The 17676-nt window shown below is 38.8% G+C and overlaps 1 protein-coding gene across 3 annotated transcripts in view; it reads right to left on the bottom strand.

Moving 5' to 3' along the window:
- The window catches only part of LOC146483406 (fibrocystin-L-like), a 70642-nt gene that overhangs the window by 46195 nt on the left and 6771 nt on the right, over positions 1–17676 (bottom strand). For all 3 annotated transcript variants that reach the window (XM_085106153.1, XM_085106152.1, XM_085106151.1), the window contains 16 exons: positions 16991–17099; positions 15456–15513; positions 12724–12811; positions 11754–11807; positions 10932–11005; positions 9930–10040; positions 9202–9312; positions 8675–8770; positions 7769–8043; positions 7007–7258; positions 5420–5501; positions 4362–4649; positions 3668–3999; positions 2274–2568; positions 1040–1339; positions 440–717 (listed from right to left, as the gene is read on the bottom strand). In XM_085106153.1, coding sequence (XP_084962279.1) covers positions 440–717; positions 1040–1339; positions 2274–2568; positions 3668–3999; positions 4362–4649; positions 5420–5501; positions 7007–7258; positions 7769–8043; positions 8675–8770; positions 9202–9312; positions 9930–10040; positions 10932–11005; positions 11754–11807; positions 12724–12811; positions 15456–15513; positions 16991–17059 — 2763 coding nt within the window. In that variant the 5' untranslated portion in view covers positions 17060–17099. The remainder of the gene's footprint in view (positions 1–439; positions 718–1039; positions 1340–2273; positions 2569–3667; positions 4000–4361; positions 4650–5419; positions 5502–7006; positions 7259–7768; positions 8044–8674; positions 8771–9201; positions 9313–9929; positions 10041–10931; positions 11006–11753; positions 11808–12723; positions 12812–15455; positions 15514–16990; positions 17100–17676) is intronic.

The raw sequence follows: 17676 nt of genomic DNA, 5'->3' as shown, positions 1-17676 counted from the left end.
GATCATGGAATTTTTTGTTTATTTTACAACTATAAGAATGAACCAACACAGCAGATGCATCAGTTCCGTAACCCCGTCGCAGTAGTGACCGACAGTTGTTCACCGCTAAGAGACTGCGACCTACGTCCAACGCCCCTCTAAAGACAGTTAGGCATTGGTCAACAATTGAGGTTTGTGGCAGATTTTCCCAATAACAGAATACCTACGGAATGGCCAAGTACATTTCCAACTAAAAATATGCGTCTCTAACGATTTCGCGGGATCGGCCAACATGTCAAACTTCTTCGTAAACTTTGCTTTCGAAAGCAGGAGACAGTATCCTCATTAAAACTCAAGGATTATATTATTAGTTTAGTTTAATGCATTCGCCACAACAATTATGAACTATTATGAATTAAAGACTCATAAAAACTGAAATGTGAAAAAACCTGTCCCCAACCTGTGGCTCGCTTTCCGCTACTCGCAGCATATCTCCCGGTATCGGCCTTAAAAACATTCCGCCATCATCGATTGTATAAGCTCCGATAGACACCTTGTTTCCGGTCAAACCGGTTCCGTTGACTGCTATAGTTGGTTGATTTCCCCCAGTTGTCGCCCACTCTATTGTCCAGTCATAGGATGCGCATGTGCCAACACGGCTGACGCTGACCTTGCCAATGTTAAAATTACTTTCGAGAATGGACTTCAGTTCCTCCGCAGATACGTTAGCGGGGATGTCTTGAAAGAAAAAAAAGTTAATTTAGGTTAAGACACGAGGAAAACACTTGCACACAAGAAATATGGGACAATTATCGGAAGAGTTGAAATAAAATACAACTTATCTTCTGACAAATTAATCTCACGAATAGAAAAAAACGAGCCTTAATTTCTCACTTCTAAAAATTGGAATTTGTTTCTTGGATGCTTAAAATGTCAGAAATAAATTTGCTATCCTCATGCTTTCAGCAAAAAGGGAAAATTGTCGGTTATTTAGTTCATTTGCGAGTACTGCAAATGAAAGGTTCAAAGTTCGATGGCTTGGTAACAAATCACAAATTACCTTTAACTTGCTCGTTTTCCAAGAAAAGATCAAAAGTTCCACCAATCGGAGGAGTCGAGGCTTGCTCGCGTGATATCAATATATTAGAGTTCGCCGTTCCGTTGATTGGTTGAAAGATTGCTTGATCAGTTGAGGTGTTGCCGCTGACAACTTTGGCTTCTGTAACCTGCAACAACTCGATCCCAGTTCCACAGGAGGCAGGGGTCAATGAGGCAGACCATACACTCGGCCCCAGCCTCTGAACGTTTACGGATTCGATTATGTTACCACCTGGCTCGGAAGCAGGAAGAAGCCTTTTTACTGAAGGACAAAGAAAAAAGAAGGAAACGTCTAAAATAATGAACTTGTATTCTGTTGGCCTTGAAGCACTTTTGCCTTAGTAGAATGGAAGAGAAAGATCTGGTCAAACAAATTGATTTACAGAGACGTTAGAGCGATAAGAGTGTAAATATATGCCATTCTAGGTCGCAAATAGTCAGCCCGATGCTTTTAGGTTGTTTGCTTATGTCTTAGATGATATAAGAAATAACTTTTTGTAGCTCATTCTTTCTTTGAAAATTTCACCTATAGCGATTTCGTTTCCTTGGTAACCTTTATGAGCAGTGAATGTAAATATATTTACAGGGCTCGAGACTAACGTTTCAGCTCACTAGCCGGTAGCCCAGTGGCCAACAACAGGCCTGGGTTAACTAGCCTATTAAAAGCAAAATTTTCACTTACCGCAGTTTCAGTAATTCGTTCTACGGAAAGGTGAGGCAGGGAGGTCAGACATTTTTTTTACTTTTTTTTTTTATTTGATGTGTAATAATTATTAAGGAAAAATCTCCACACTTGTAAGAGTTTTTTCATTGTTTACAAATTGTGTTATTTGCGATTGAAATTTCAAGTTGAACTCAAAAGGAAAAAGCTTTAACTCTACCCTTGCAGCACAAAAAGCGGAAACACGAAGGTCTTTTTAGTCTCTGTTCTTTAAATTTGCTTTCGTGATTAACAAATAATTTCCGTTGTTGTTTACCGTCCATGCAGTACAACAGTATTTTACAATTTTTACTAGCCAAAATGGCTAGTGAAAGCGCAAACCTACTAGCTAAGACTGAATTCTTACCAGCCTGTAGCTAGCCTCGATCCTTGAATTGAATTTACCAAATTTTTGACCAAGAAAATTGGACAATCTCCCCCCCTCTCCCCCTCCTGGCACCAGCACGATTTTCGCAGTCTCGACATGGATACCTACCCAAAACAGCATCCCTCCAAATGAAGACGTCATCAATATAAAGATTCACTTGTGAATCACGTGCCACACTTACAATCTCCACGTACGTCTTATAGCGCGAGTCAGCCTTGTCGTTAAGATATACGTCATGTAAGACCTGATCATGAACATTCATGCAGAGCGGATGCCACTTCTCATCCGGGATAGTAACGACGCTGTATTTACGCCAAGACCGCTGGTCAGCGCCGGATTTGTCCGTGTATGCAAGCCGGAAATTGATGTAGCCTTTCATTTTCCCCTTGTATGAAAAACACAGCTACAAGAAATAGAATATTGATTCGAACTGAGAGGCAAAGGTTGACTTCCTAACCACGTAAAGAACCGAAAAAATAGCATTTTGAATGTAATAAATCATCTAGAGAAAAAGAAAGAAGTGAGATTAAAAAAAGAAATAAATCGTGTAAAAAATTGTCGGTTGACAATTGAGGATCAAAATGCAAGTACACAATAACGGCCTATTAATTAAGTTCTTCTCTGGAAAGTTTCCTAAGTCTATCCTATGACCTGTTTTCTTAGGAAATACAAAAGAACATCGCGACCTCGTCACAGTTTAAGTCGTTTTGTGTTTTGAATTTTACCGTCTCTCTAAATTGGCACAGAGCAAAACTTCAAGTTGTTCCAGTTGAACTGGTAAAACCTAAAAGTGTGTCCAGAACAGGAAATCTATGTGCAAAGCATCTGTTCAAGAGGTGAAGATGTGTTTTCCTCAAACTCATTAATAATTCATCAAGCCAAAACAAAGCAAATCACTACCGTGAAGGAGGTTTAGAAATGTGATCTTAATTTTCATAAAATTTTGTGAACTTTTCCTTCGAATTTCTCCAAGAATTATCAATAGTTTGAGAAGCTATATCAAACACCCGAAATAGTGTTTCCTCCTATTTCCAAACACCTCGAAGTTGGTTAAAAAAAACTCGGCTGCGCCTAGTTTTTCCAACCTACTTCTCTATGTTTGGAAATCGGAGGAAACACTCTTCCTCGTGTTTGATATATTACGTGAAGTAATACTGATGCAGTATCAAACACGAGAAGGCGTGTTTCATCAGATATCCAAACACTGAGAAGTAGGTTGAAAAAACGAGGCACAGCCGAATTTTTCTTAAACGACTGCGAGGTGTTTGGATATCTGATGAAACACACTTTCGAGTGTTTGATATTGCTTCTCAAATGATCAATAATTCTTGAAGAAATTCAAGGCTAAGGTTGGCAAAATGTTATGCTAATTAGGAACACCTATCCAAACCACGGTTACAGTTTTGAGTGGTGATTTTCTTTGTTTTCTCTTGATTAATTATTAATGTGTTTGAGAATTATGGATGATGCAAAGTTTGGAATAACCCTTGCGAGATTTGAACCTGTTTATATCTTGCCACATCGTATCCTTTCAAAGCTCTTCCCCACACGTCTTTCGTCTGACCGCCGTAGAAAAGATAACGGGGATTCTTCAAGGAAAACCGCCCGCAGTTAGGCCGCGACTTATACACTCTCTCGCCCCATTCAAGGCCTTGAGGACTACTTTCAAACCCGTTGTAATAATATGCACGCTCGGGTGGCGTCTGGTAGCTACAATACCATGCGGTCATGTTTTGCAGCTCTTGTTTTATGTCGTTTTCTGACGCATTGATGTGAATATTGTTTGACGTTCTTCCAGTCATTGAGATCTTGAACCAGAAGTTACTAGAGACTCCTAGTTGAAAAAGAATATAAAAAATGCGTTGAATTTGAGTCACTAAACTTACAGACAGTAGTGAAATTGTGAAATTTTTGTGGGTTAATTCAGAGACTGGCCAAAAATAAAACAAATAAATAAACCGCTAAAGTTTATTGACTAGGGTGATAAAGTTCATTGGTTTTGTGTTAGTCAGTGCATTGCAGTAATTTTATTGCGTTTTGTTATTTTTGTTTATGCAGACAAAAATAATTACGTACACTCATCAAATCGTATCCGTGAACGACAAAAGTTGAAAGAGATTTTAACAGGTAAAAACGGATAAAATCTATCTATCCTTTTCAGCAGCAGAAAGACGTACAACTTTCCTTAAACTATACCTTTCTGTAAACGCGTGATTTTAACATCCGTCACATTGGACGTTAAAGAGTTGTTCAGCAGCATTTGCGTGCGCTCCGGATTATTAAAGTAGAAGGTGACCCTATAGACAGTAACGTTGTATTCAGTCGGCACTTTTGTTACAGTAACGTATCCTTGTTTCTTGACACTTGTAAGATTGTTGAGCGCGCGTTGAAGGTTGTCAGCGGTCATGTTATTTTGTGTCACAGGCGCAATGCTCATCCCACCATAGGTCACGGAAAATTCCTCTGAACAAACAGTCTTGTTTTCTATACAATAGAAAAACAAATTGTCAGGGATTGATGACTTTTAGGTGGAATTGCTGATTGGACAATAAACTGGGTGGGAGAGTTTGCGAATAAAAAACTGAGGGCTTTAGACCGTGACGGAATTCAAAGGTAAAGAAAAGAAGCCTAACAGTTATTAGAATTCGTCAGCATGCCTTCACTTTCCACCTGAAATGACTTGGTCAAAATGTATTTTCCATTCTGTAAGGCGAAATCTCAGCACACGAAACACGTTGACATAATGGAAAATGCTTGTTCATTTTCAGATGTTGCAAAACTAGGCAGTAAAATCGTGTTTGTTTAATTTCCAATGTCTTTAGCTGGCCCGACCCAGAGAAGCGCCAAGACTACTTGAAGTTCACCTTGGTTTTTCAAATCTATTCGTGGTCTGGCGGCAGAATACCTCCTTAGCGAGGTTAGACACGCCCCAGGAATCCATAGCTTAAACACACAAGACACCGCGATCAACTAGGTAGTTTCCGCCTGAACGGCACTCGTGCATTTGATTCACTTCCATCGAGAATAAGGAAAAGTGAGTTTATAAAGCAGGCTACACGCCATTTCATGTACTAAAGTTAGTTTCTACACTGTATATCTGTTGATTCTGTATTCTTTGTTCTTGTATTTTTGGGTATTCTATTTCTGTACATGTACTTATTTTATTAGTGTCATACACGACTCCATTGAAACTAACGCTATGCTAAACTGGATGTTCCTATTTAAATTTTAAACATCAAGTATTCTCTGCTTACCTTCAGCATGTCTACATGGTATCACCTCGACTTCTTGAACTTCAAACTTCTTCCCGTCATCCCAACTGGTAATATTGATCACCTAGAAAATCATCAATAAAGAGAAACCTTGGCGTCATCGCAACGTTGTGCTTGACAAAGAAAGTTTGTGGTTTTCGCAGGAAAACTGTAAAAGCACCAACAAACGGCGTGTTCCTGTCTTGCTTTGTTTACAATTTGGCCCCTTCAAACGGGATTAGGGCGATTCTGGTATTCAGCTATTCAGGGCCCAGTTGTTCAAAGTCCGATTAAGGTGATTCCATCGAATTGCATTGCGCATCCTTGCTGCGCATAATTTTTCACGTCATTTAGCGCGCGCACGAGCGCGCGCGCGTACAACATTACGGGATTTCCTTGAGGTTAAGCTCGGCAGGAAAATAAACGGTCCTTTTCTTCTAAACGAGCACGGTGACCCCCATTTTTTAATGCATCAATTTAAATGTCATACGGTTGACCACTATATATCGCGATTTAAAGAAAAGTTTAATACTCTACTTTGAGATATTTTTATTTGAATGCTTTAAAAAGCACGTATTTAGGTAGTGCTGCTTACGTGCACACGCAGCAAAATCTTTAATTTCTTTCATAATCTTAATTCCAGTTCAATGAAAATAGTTTGTTGCGTAAGATTAAAGTAAATTTTGTTGAACTGCTCCGATATTTTAATGCAAGAAATTAATTTTTCTAGAAATGATAGTTCCCTTTTCTGATTACTAGCGTTCCTAATATAAACCTCGTGGGTCACCTATTTACCATAATAGCCATCCAGGTTGCACAAAAACGAGCACGGTGACCCCCATTTTTTATTGCATTTTTGTAATGCTCATAACATAGTCGTGAACTGGACCAAGTCTTAGACAATTTTAAATACTCCTTCTTTTTCAGCGGAATCACCTTAAGCTAATCATGGATTAACGTGAACTTTGAAGATTCTTCAAAAAGATTTTTGTTCCTCGGTTTTGACTTGGACTTTTCTTTACCGCAAGCTTCAAACTATCTTTTAAAAACATTTTTTAGTAAGCAAGATCAAAACCTCGGTTAATTTTTAATCGGGGATTAGCGTTAATCGGCTTTCGAACAACCGGGCCCAGGAGTTTAATAAACTAAGACTAAGAAGCCAAAAGAAGAGTGATAAGAACACTGGCTTGCATCAATCTGTTCCTGCCATCGAATCTTGACCTTGGTGTTTATTTGCTGGTTCTCTTTGTTGATCTAAACATTTTTCTGCCTGTTCTCAGAATTTCGTAAACCACCAAAAAACAACATTTCTGTCATTTCTGTTTCTCAGTTTGATTTGAATATAACGGACCTACATGATCACAAAATCAACGAACTTCTATTCCGCGAGGCCTTGTCTTGGCGATTTTTAAGAGAAAGCGAGGGCTCAAGCGCTTGTATTTTGCAAAAACACGGCCTTTACTTTGATATATTTTCGTGTTTTTTCTACATTATGAGGAACGTGGTAAACAAAAACAAGCGCAAATATGTGATAATTAAATGTCGTGATCTTATTGCATACAAAAAAATCTAAACATTTCTCGCACTAACTTGTACTTCTGGATATTTTACTGATCTCATGCGGATTCTCTGTTTCTCGTTGACTGCTGAGCCAATCTGTGAGTTCACATAACGAGTTTTTTGTAGTTTTACTCCAATCTTCACGTGACCCTTCCTGCCATCCTGTACGTGCAGGGCTTCGATGTAATAACGCTTCCCTTTCTTCAGAGGGAAAATCGCTGACTTCTGTTCGGGGAATGCAGTCCAGCTAGTGGTTGCCCTCGAACAGGAAGCGATTTTTGTCTGCAAAAGAGACAGGATGAATTTTGGGTGACATTATAAGGAAAAAGATTCGGTAAGAATACAATAACAGAGTGAAAGAAATACTGTCTTTTAAATTCTCTTGATTTGCAAACTTGCAAACAAAGGTAGACACCTTTGTTTCCTTCCATAGTCAATACGTGACTCAGGTAGTGTGATTCTAATCAGCAGATCACATGCCAAAGCGTCAGTCACCATTTTCTATAAGCCCTTTAACGGCCGGATCTCGGCGCCTTTTTGAATATGGCAAATATGGTGCAATAATAATGTATGAAAATTCGAATCCAATAACACCGTTACCAATCAATTTCTGAGGGATTCAAACACTGTAAACTAAACAAAAAAGCTTACCAAAGATTAACTGGCAAAAGTTAAGGCTCTCCAGTGAGATATGATGTTACCTATGGAATGGCCTTTTTTCTGCACTCTTGAATTTGAAATCGCTAGTTAACCCTGTACGTTTTCCATCCTGAAAGATGTTGGCTTCCTTACCTTAGAAGCAGCTGATTCGTTCAAACTCAAATACATCTCGGCCTGATCATCGGCCTGAATATAAAACGTGTAGTTGTTGTCCGAAGGAGGAACGAAGAAGCCTCGGAACCGATCACTAAATGACGTAGATTCACCGAAAGAGGCCTGGGTTGGAGAGCTGGCCTCGGGCATCACCTCCGAGTGGTAGTCTGGGGCAGAGGTACTCAGTCCACCAACTGCCGATACAGACGACGGTCTTGTGCTTGTCCACACTTCACGTAACAGTCCACGAGCACCTAAGAAAGTTAAATTGAAGAATGTTAGAGGTAAAAGGGAGAGCAGCTAAACGGTTATGTTGCCTCTAATGTTTAAACAGCCCAAATCAATTCCAGAATCATTCACGAGAAAACGTACATTTTGTAAGAAACGCGCAAATTGTTAAAGACATTCAAGACAGAAATTTCCACATGTGCAACCATTTTGAACTGGCCATTCTTAACTTTAACCTGACATATACAGGGAGCCGTGATTTTAATGATCATACCTGGTGAAAACAGACCTCAACCCTTCGAACAAATTAAACGTTATCGAAGTGGCCATTTGCCGGACAAGAAACTGACTTCACTTTTCTCATTATCTCCGAACTAACAAACTCTTGCTTATTATTAGTAATTATTGTATAAACACTTAAATTCAGTGCAAAAAGTGTGCACGCGTCTTTCCCACGACATTTCAAGGGAGCAACTTGTTCCTTTTACGGTTCACCTAACATTCTTCAAAATAATAAGCCAAGCCAAAGCTTTGATCTGATAATAGCACGATGGCTACTCGCGAAAATTATTATTATTATTATCTGTGATTATCTGTATCTGTGCAGGAGTCAGCAGATAAAACTATGCGCAAACTCTGCACGCTGGAATGTCTTACCTGGATACACGTCATTGTTATCTGACAGAGAAGGAACTTCACTCGTTCGACATTTGATGACGTCATTTTCTATGGACACTATTTCACAAGACACTCCTAAGGGGAGGAAAAACATTTCTGTTAAATTTTATGTCAGGAATTAATAATTGTTATTAGGTCAGTCCTGAGAAGCCAGCCGAGCTTAACACGGCAGCTTTAGCGCAAGGCAACTAAGAGTTTAACAACTTCTCTCTACTCTGCCGCATGGATGATATGTTAGTTTAACACAGATTTACGACCCGGTCAGAATGTTGGTTTTGAGTTTACCTTATACTTTGTTTGCTCTCATATTAACACCTGGCCGGGCAGCGAGAGAAAGTGTAGAGCTAAGTTTTTTTTGTAAGGAAAAAATACCATGGCATGAACCGAGCTAGACCAACGTTAACTGTCCTTCAGAAGGAACGTTCACAAGCTAGCCAATAGTACACTGCACCTCCATCTTTCCGCAAGGACACTAACAACGGGTAAGAGAGAGCGGATCACAATACCTGCTACTTGCACGGAGAAGCTCTTAGCATGTTTGTCAAATCCTTTGCCTTTTATGGTGAGAACTGTTCCACCAGCAATGCTTCCATTAGCTGGACTCACATCTAGAACATCTGCAGATTAAAATGTTTTTCAACGAGTCAGTCAATACAGTTTCAGTACTCGTACACCATGGGCTGTTTGCAGCCAAGATTCTTCTTATATACGTTCCAAACCTCCGCCTTAACGTTCCAACACTATTGTACAACATTAAGGCCGTTTCCACGAGGGAAATTGATCCGCGGTTTAGCTAAACCGAGAAGTAAACGAAAATGTGTTGTTTATACGAAGGCTGGACCTACCCTAGCCACGGCGTAGCATAGCCGAGGCTTAATCGCGACTTTGCGACGTAGTTAAGCCCCGCGGGATTATAAGCTGAGGTTTATTTCTCTTGTACAAAAGGCCCTATTGATAGATGGCAATGTTGAACGTGTGCCTAAACGTTGGGTACAATGTTTATCACTTTTGACCAAGGGAAATCTTATTTTGTCCACCTTTTAAAGATATACTTTCTCAAACAAATGGTACAAAAGTCAGGGGTGAGGTTAAATAAGTCACGGCAACTTTTTAAAAAGAAAAACGATTCTTTGTACAACCTATGAGTAATCATTACTACGGCATACAAAGGTTCCTTGTGCGCTTCAGTCTCTTTCGGGCAAAGTGCAGGTAACAGAAGGTAAATTACGCTTACCCGCGTGGGTTTGGAAAACGTAAAGTTTGTCTTGGGAATCAACGGAAATGGCATTTCTAGACATCTGTGATCGACCATAGCCTGACAATAGAAATGAAGCTCTTTGCGAACCTGAAGACAAGTGATAAATGAATCAGATCTGATGCATTTTATGAATTATCTGCGAAAGTTAAGACACAATAATGAGCATCCAAAAGGCTATCACCGGAATCAGATAAAGAATGTTATAAGACGCAGTGGAAGTAAACTAATTTTACAGAGGTCGAAGAACTTTCCGTGTCGAATTTTCTAGTGTTCATCCTCAGCAAGATTTGTAGCATTTTACTACCATGAGGCACCCTTTACAGATACTGTATACAATTTTCGTTGTTTTTTTAAGACCCTCTAAAAACGCAAGCCTTTCCTTCCATCATATAGCTGGGCGTTTAATTTAAGTTATAATTCATCTAATGAAAGATCCAAAACGATTACTAATGCTGCGTTGTCCAGGTGATAAACCTTTTTTGATGTCCTTACGTCACCCTTTCCCGAAAATCTCCGTATTCAATCGTTTACGTTTTGACGAAAGGCTAAACCGTATCGCCAACAACTCCTTTTTCTACTCAACCAGTGGAAAAGATTGTCGCTTGTTATCACTGAACCGCTTAAAGATTTCTGCAAAGATACCAGGGAACAACGGTCATTGACTATAGCGTCTTCTTCCCACTCCCACCCCCACCGTAGGAACTGGGATACACAGAAAGTAGAGAAAGGGATTCGAAAGATTGAAAGCAATCTCCTGACGCTGGTTCACCCAGACAGCGGCCTTCCAAAACATTACAAATCCAGGGCGCATTTGTTTGGGACTATTCCGAAATGGGAATGAACAGAAAAGTTCCAAAAGTATGCGCCCTCAGTTGATTATTTCCTCAGGACAATGAGGGATTTTAAAAACACATCTGGTGGCGTAGATATAAGATGATGCAAAAAAGGAAATGTAAGCACATAGCTAAATATTCTTACCTATCGCTGTTGAAATTGGTTTGCATTTTATTTTACCAATCGTCTCTGCTGAGTCTGTTACTGTTATCCCATACCTAGGAAAATTAATAGAAAATTAACGTCACACCTTCAAAAGCTTAATTAGTTTAAATTCGCGAAAATGTGCAAGAACAGCTGGTAACATATTCGCGCGTAAACTCTCGAGAGTATTTTAGACTAGAGACGCCAGAGAACTGCCATAAGTACAACACTTTCGGTCGAAATGAAAGGGTTTTTTAGCTCTCATTGCCATTGTCACTAGCTTATTTTTGTGTTCCGTTATGAAAAGCAATTTACTATCTATGGATTTCGATTGATTAACTTTGTCGTGGTCTTCAATGATGCGCAACGATAATGAATGATTATTAGAAATCGGCGATTGAGACTAAATTACTTCGCAAAACTGAACACAACCTTCGAACGGTTTTCTTCCACACTGACACTTTTTTTAGTTATATTAATCCAATCAGATATGCACATGATCTTTATGCCGAGTCAGTTTAGAAATGGTCAAATAGTTCGTACCACGTCCTTTAAAGAATGAGTAAGTCCTGACATTGTTTGAAACACGTTCATTTCACCAAGCTCGTCAATACGTAGATCAGTTTGCAAAATTTATAGAAACTCATAATTCGCTGACGCATATTTTGACAGATGACATAATCTTATAATATAGTTTACTTAATGTGTTCCCATTTTTCTAACTTATGTTCTTGGTATCAAAAACTGAAAGTTAAAGACCATGATTGTCACAAACATATTGAACGATATTACTATAAAATAAAACAATTAATTTAAGCTTACAGTTCTTGAGTTTCTGGGTTTTTAATCTCACACAGCCCATCACCAGCATATATCCTGAAAACAAAGTGGTAAACAAGTAAAAAATCGTTATATTAATACCCTAAAGGCAATGAAAACATCTCCAGCAAAAATCAACTTATAAGTAAAGGAAAATAGCAAACACAATGGCAATTGCCCAAGAAAGCTCTGGGGTCTGAGTAATAACCCATTTTACAGTTGTTTGCTCAGTAACCTGGCATTTGAGTGGAAGCAAGGCTGGCATTAACTTTGTTTCATACAAACCTCAGTTCTTTTCTTACGTAAATGAATTTTTTTTTTTTGCATAAGAATAACATGATTTCCATATGAAAAGCACTGAGGTTTGTATCAAAACAGAGACAACTCCAGCCTCGCTTACACTCAAAAGCCAAGGTCACTAAGCACACAACTGTAAAATGGGATATTACGAGCAATGATAGATATTATCTTGTACAAGCCAGTCGGCGCTGCACGCCTTGTTGCAAATGGCTATTCATGTGTGCTTCAATATAGTGGTCGTAAAAACGTTCAAATAGAATTATACGCCAGTCAATAAGGCAAGTGTAAACGAAAGCACATGTGGCATAACGTTTGCATGTAGATTAAAAGTGCTTTCTTAAAGGCGCTGTTGGAAAAGGGAATGTTACGTGTAACTTATCTCACAACAGCTACAGTGTCTACAATATTGCGCTGTGGAGTTACTGCAAGAAAGTTACATAACGTGGGCCACAATGAGCAAAAACAAAGCATTGCAATAAACCAATCACGACCTGTCCACTTGGCTTTCGTTTTACTTCTTATTGCCATTGGTTGGGAAAGTGGCGCGAATTTTTAACCAATCACAGAGCCTAGTAAAGCAAACCTAAAACGAAAACCAAACACCAGCTTTCGACGTACTGTTCAAGGGATTACGATTAGAAAAGAAACTGTATGCAGCATGTCGATATGTTACCTTTCAATAGAGGGCTCCTTGGGATCAAACCCTTCTGTTTCCATTACTTGATCCGTGAACAATCGTCCGGTTATTGTCAATAGTGTACCTAAAATGAGTGTTGACAATAAACAACGCTTCAGTTTGATATAAGCTTGGGATCCACTGAGTTCCTTAATGAGCAGCAGCCTAAGGTAGAACTTAATTGAGATATAATTAGAAGTCCAGAATGGACGGAGTAAAGGGCATTCTCCTCTAGGTCATTTTACTTTTCTTTCTTACTTACTGTGCAAATGTTGAGTGAAAGGTATAGAAGCTAATGTAATCACCGTGAGCAACGCCCCACCCCCCCCCCCCCCCCAAAAAAAAGGAAAAACAATCGCAGAGATCACGATTAACAACAACCACTCTAATCAAAGGCTTCTAAATGGAGATCGCGGGAAAATCACACCAAAACGCAACACCTCGAGAACAGTGCCTTAAAGGAAACCTCCACTCTTGAAATAAATTAACCTTAAATCGTTGAAAATACAATTTTAAATTTCGTTGGAAAAACATGGAAATAATATTTCTGTGTCAGACAAAACAGAATTTGATTATCGCCCATTTTTCATTTTAAATTTCCCCGGCGCCGCCATCTTGGATTTCATGACGTTATATGGTTGCTCTATTGTTTCACACCAAAGAACTTCTGCTGAATAACAATAGCGGCGACCGTATGACGTCATAAAATCCAACATGGCGGCGCCCAGGAAATTTAAAATCGAAAATAGGCGATAATCACATCTAATTTTTAGCACACTTGAATGTTACTTCTACTTTCTTAACTAAAATTCAGAATTTACTGACACTATCTCCGACAATTTACCATCAATTTGTTGTCGGAGTGGAGGTTCCCTTTAAGTTGACCTGACTTTTAGTGGAATTCTAAATCTCACAGCATTAATATATACTCTTGGTCATTTGGTACCGGCCAGTTAAAGTAGTTTCAATGATGCATAAACCTACTTTAATATACATTAGATGGATGAATTTTAAGAAAACAAATCTAAATTGGTTATATTAAGGTTCAAACAATCTGGATTGACTCCGTAAATCGAACTTAATCAGAGCATTCAGCTTACCGTAAAAACTCTACCCGCCGGGCCAAATGCGTATTGTTCTGGAACTTTAGTCTTTCGGCTCCAAAACGTAACGTTTCTTTTTCTAAACGTCTTCTAACACCGATGAATGCTTAGTTATTGTCGGTAAAGAGACGATATGGAGTTCGTAGCCTTTCGCAAAGAACAAGGTGCCATTTTAACTCCTCAGTTTAACGCTAAATCTGTGGTTAAGTCAACTCATCAAATAAAGTTAATTTTGATGGAATTAGGGTTAGGCGTTACACACTGTTTTACCCGTTATCTAGTAATATCAGTTAGAATATTATTTTAAACAACACGCTTGCCCGAAGCAATTCATGCATCTGTAAACAGGCGAAGTGCCTTTAGTAATAAAGACTTAATGATAAATCATTAGCAAGCACTTAGCAAACCGATCCTGGCGGCTGATAAAACGTACAAAAGCATATTGGGGCTTAACCCGTGTATTCATTTCGCTTAAGCGGCAAACACGAAAAGAAATTCCAGGAAATTCTTGCTTAAAGTTGATGCTTCTTTGTCAAGTTTAATTTAACAAATCATTAGACTGGGATCACCTGCATTTTTGTTTTTTCGTATTTTGGACTTTGGAATGTACTTTAGGACTTGGCTAGTTCAAGGTCAGTTTATCCTGCTACACCTCAAAGCTTCTAATTCATTGATTGTTTATAAGAAGAAGCATTTTATTATTGTTAGGGTAAAAGTCATCGTTTTAACGAAGTCTTTTGTCTTTCTCTCCAGATGTTAAAAGCGAAATTGTATCAGTTCTCGGGGTAATTCAACAGGGATAATCTTGGCGCCACGCTTGCCTGAAAATGTCAGTTTTATGCAGATCTCGTTAACAAAGGACTAAAGAGCGCTTGGAAATTTGACTAACGTTACATTAAGAGCACCTAACGAGGCATTTTTAAATGTTAGATAAAAATGCACACAGAAACACATCATCTACGTCTTTCGCTCAAATTTCCTTGAAATTTTGTTGAAAATTCCTGTAGTTTCAAGGGAATGACAAAGTTTGTTCATCAACAGCTGTTATCTTGACTCGGTCGATGAATTTGGCAGCGCCCAGAAAAAGGCCACAGCGTCTAGTGTTATAATTTGTCACATGAGTGAAACTTCAGACGTTTTTAAAATAATTCACCGACAAAGCTGTAAATTATGAGTAAGGGATGCCAAGTTTGCTTAATCTCATTTTGTCATTTGATCGATAGGCACCGCCGACAATTCAGTCTGATTGCTGGAAAAGTTTGCTCCCCTTTTTAAGTCAGTGAAGTAAGTAAAAGAATGTATTTATACTAAAAACTAATAAAATTACAATGCAGCTGTTGAAGCGATCGAAAAGCACAAAAACAAAGTTCAACCTCCCAGAGGTTTCCAGAAATACGTTTAAAACGTAAACGTGCTTCTACTTAACGGCGCTCGCCGGCGACTGCGTTTAAAGCGCAATTTTCATTAGATCGCTCTACAAAATATTCAAAGTCATATTTTTTGGATAATGTATGTACCATTTTGACTGGCATACAACTATTCCTCTTAGCTGGTTCTCTGCATTTGTGAACAGATGAGTCTAGCAAATGGACAGCGCCCTAAGTAAACTATTCAGTTTCAACATACCAGGCAATCCGTATCTTGGGCTTACTGAAGTGATTGTCGGGGTCATTTCTTCAGTAAACTAAAGAGACACAATTTTGATTCATTAGCAGAAACAAAGTGCACGTGGAGAACGTTTAAGTTATCTATGTACTTACAATAAAAGTATAAAGATTCAAACGTCTGCATGCTATAAACTCGTAAAGCAAGTCGCTTATTAGTATTATTTTCTCAAGTGCTTTGTTGAATATTTGTTGTTAGATTGTACAACAGCTGCATTTCTGTCTTCAATCTGGCCGTGGAGGAAGGTGTGAATTAGCACAATCTTATTAGCCTGATACTCGTTGTCCTACTTCAACAGTTTTTGTTCCATGATAACCCAAGCAAAATTCCGCCATATAGAAATTTAAGAAACTATCAAACTAAATTTAATAACTTAGCACGGATCGCAATTAACTTAACAGAGATCAAAGGAATGTGACATGCATTAACAGTAATTTATATTCAGTTTCACTGTCACTTCTCGAGCTCTGCTTTATAATGATGATCGAACCATCGAAATGTCGCAACACGTAAATTTTTATATGTTTACCGAGTGAGTAAACGATTAAAAAAAAAATGTCATCAACACCCTTACACAGGAACGAGGTTACACTCGCATTGCAGCTGTAAAAAAAGGTACCACATCTGTAGTTCGTTTTTCAAAAAAAGGGCAAAGTCTCCTATTGATATTAAAATTTAACATGTTTGCAGTCTGTCAGTATATATGTTTACTCTGTCGCAAGCTGAAGGTCACCACACGCCGTAGATAAACATATTTCCACCTCCTACAGCGGTGCAGCAAGGGCGCTGAACAATAGGGGAAACTGAGCAGGGTGTGAAATCGGGATCTTTAGGGCGCTTTTTTTGTGGAACATATTCCGGAAATTCCAAAATCAGAACACCTCATGTAATTAAATATATTCTTCTTTTGAAGCATTAACAAGAATTCGATTCTTCTACTTTGGCCATTTGGAAATCTTTTCATTACCGGATAACAGATACAACATGTTTTTTTCAGTGTATTCTTTTTTCAGAATACACAGAATATGTCCCACATAAAAGCACGGCCTTGGTGACAGCAAACGACAGAGGGAACGAGAATGCGTGTGTTATACATTTTGGTAAATTTCTTTGCCATTATAAGCGACACAACAACTTCAAATGACTTAAATTACAGCTATTGGGGAGAACATGACCAAGTGATTGCGAATTTCCTTCTCTTTTGTAACTGTTCCCACCAATTCAGTTCCTGGAGTAGTTCAGCCTCATTGCATAAGTTGAGTGGGTCGGAGTAATTGTGAAGTAGTTTTTAACAACGTAACGTCAAGTTATATTTCCAGGTGAAATTCCGTTGGTGTTGCTGTCGCAGTTGCTACTAATCTCTCAGTTCTTATTGCCAAGGCAGCAAAGGAATCACCTAGGTTTGGGTGGTGAAACTTGTTTAAAAACGGAGTAGGATTGAACAGAAATTGTGTTGCACAAAATTTACTGAGAATGAACTATTCAGTTTCCAGTACCTTGAAAACACATTCACCTCCGCAATATGCGTCTCCATTGGAATTGTCCAGCCACTTGCCATCCACCATCACCCTGATGTTATAACTGTCTTCACCTGACGGAGAGGGCCTTCAAATAAAAACACGTTCAATGCCAGCCTTCAAACAGTACTAGCAGTAATTTAGTATAACACATTCTTAAGGAGTGCGTGCGTATTTAATACATTTATAATCTCTCCATTCCGTGTAGGTTTACTACTGGCTTCATTTGCCGATAAAATTCAGGCAAACGTTCAACTGATTAGCCAGAACCAGCGTGATTTAAAATCATTTCGTCAGGAGACAGCATGCAAACATAACTAGCCGTCTCTTCCTGCTTCACACTTCTAGGAGCGTGCTAGAGAACTGACCTATCTATGGCAAACGCTAAAAAAAACGTAGGCAAGGCTGGCCGAAATATGCTGTGAAAAACCGTTAAACCTTTTCGTTTCAAGAGTAGATGAAGTCAGAGTGAGGAAAATGCCAAAAGTCATTTTGGCGGGTAAGTAGGAGAAAACAAACTTGACTACAGAACCCGGGCTACAGAAGTGTGATGATCAATTACGTTTTCACTAAGAATGCTCCGGTACACTTCAGGATTTCACCACATGCTCAATAGTTTGATAGAATTACTTCGTACATGATAATAAAAACACTTGCCACAGGAA

This window comes from Pavona decussata, unplaced genomic scaffold, assembly GCF_977016875.1.
Source record: "Pavona decussata unplaced genomic scaffold, jaPavDecu1.1 SCAFFOLD_39, whole genome shotgun sequence".
Lineage (NCBI taxonomy): Eukaryota > Metazoa > Cnidaria > Anthozoa > Scleractinia > Agariciidae > Pavona > Pavona decussata.
This window is presented reverse-complemented; position numbering and strand designations above follow the sequence as displayed.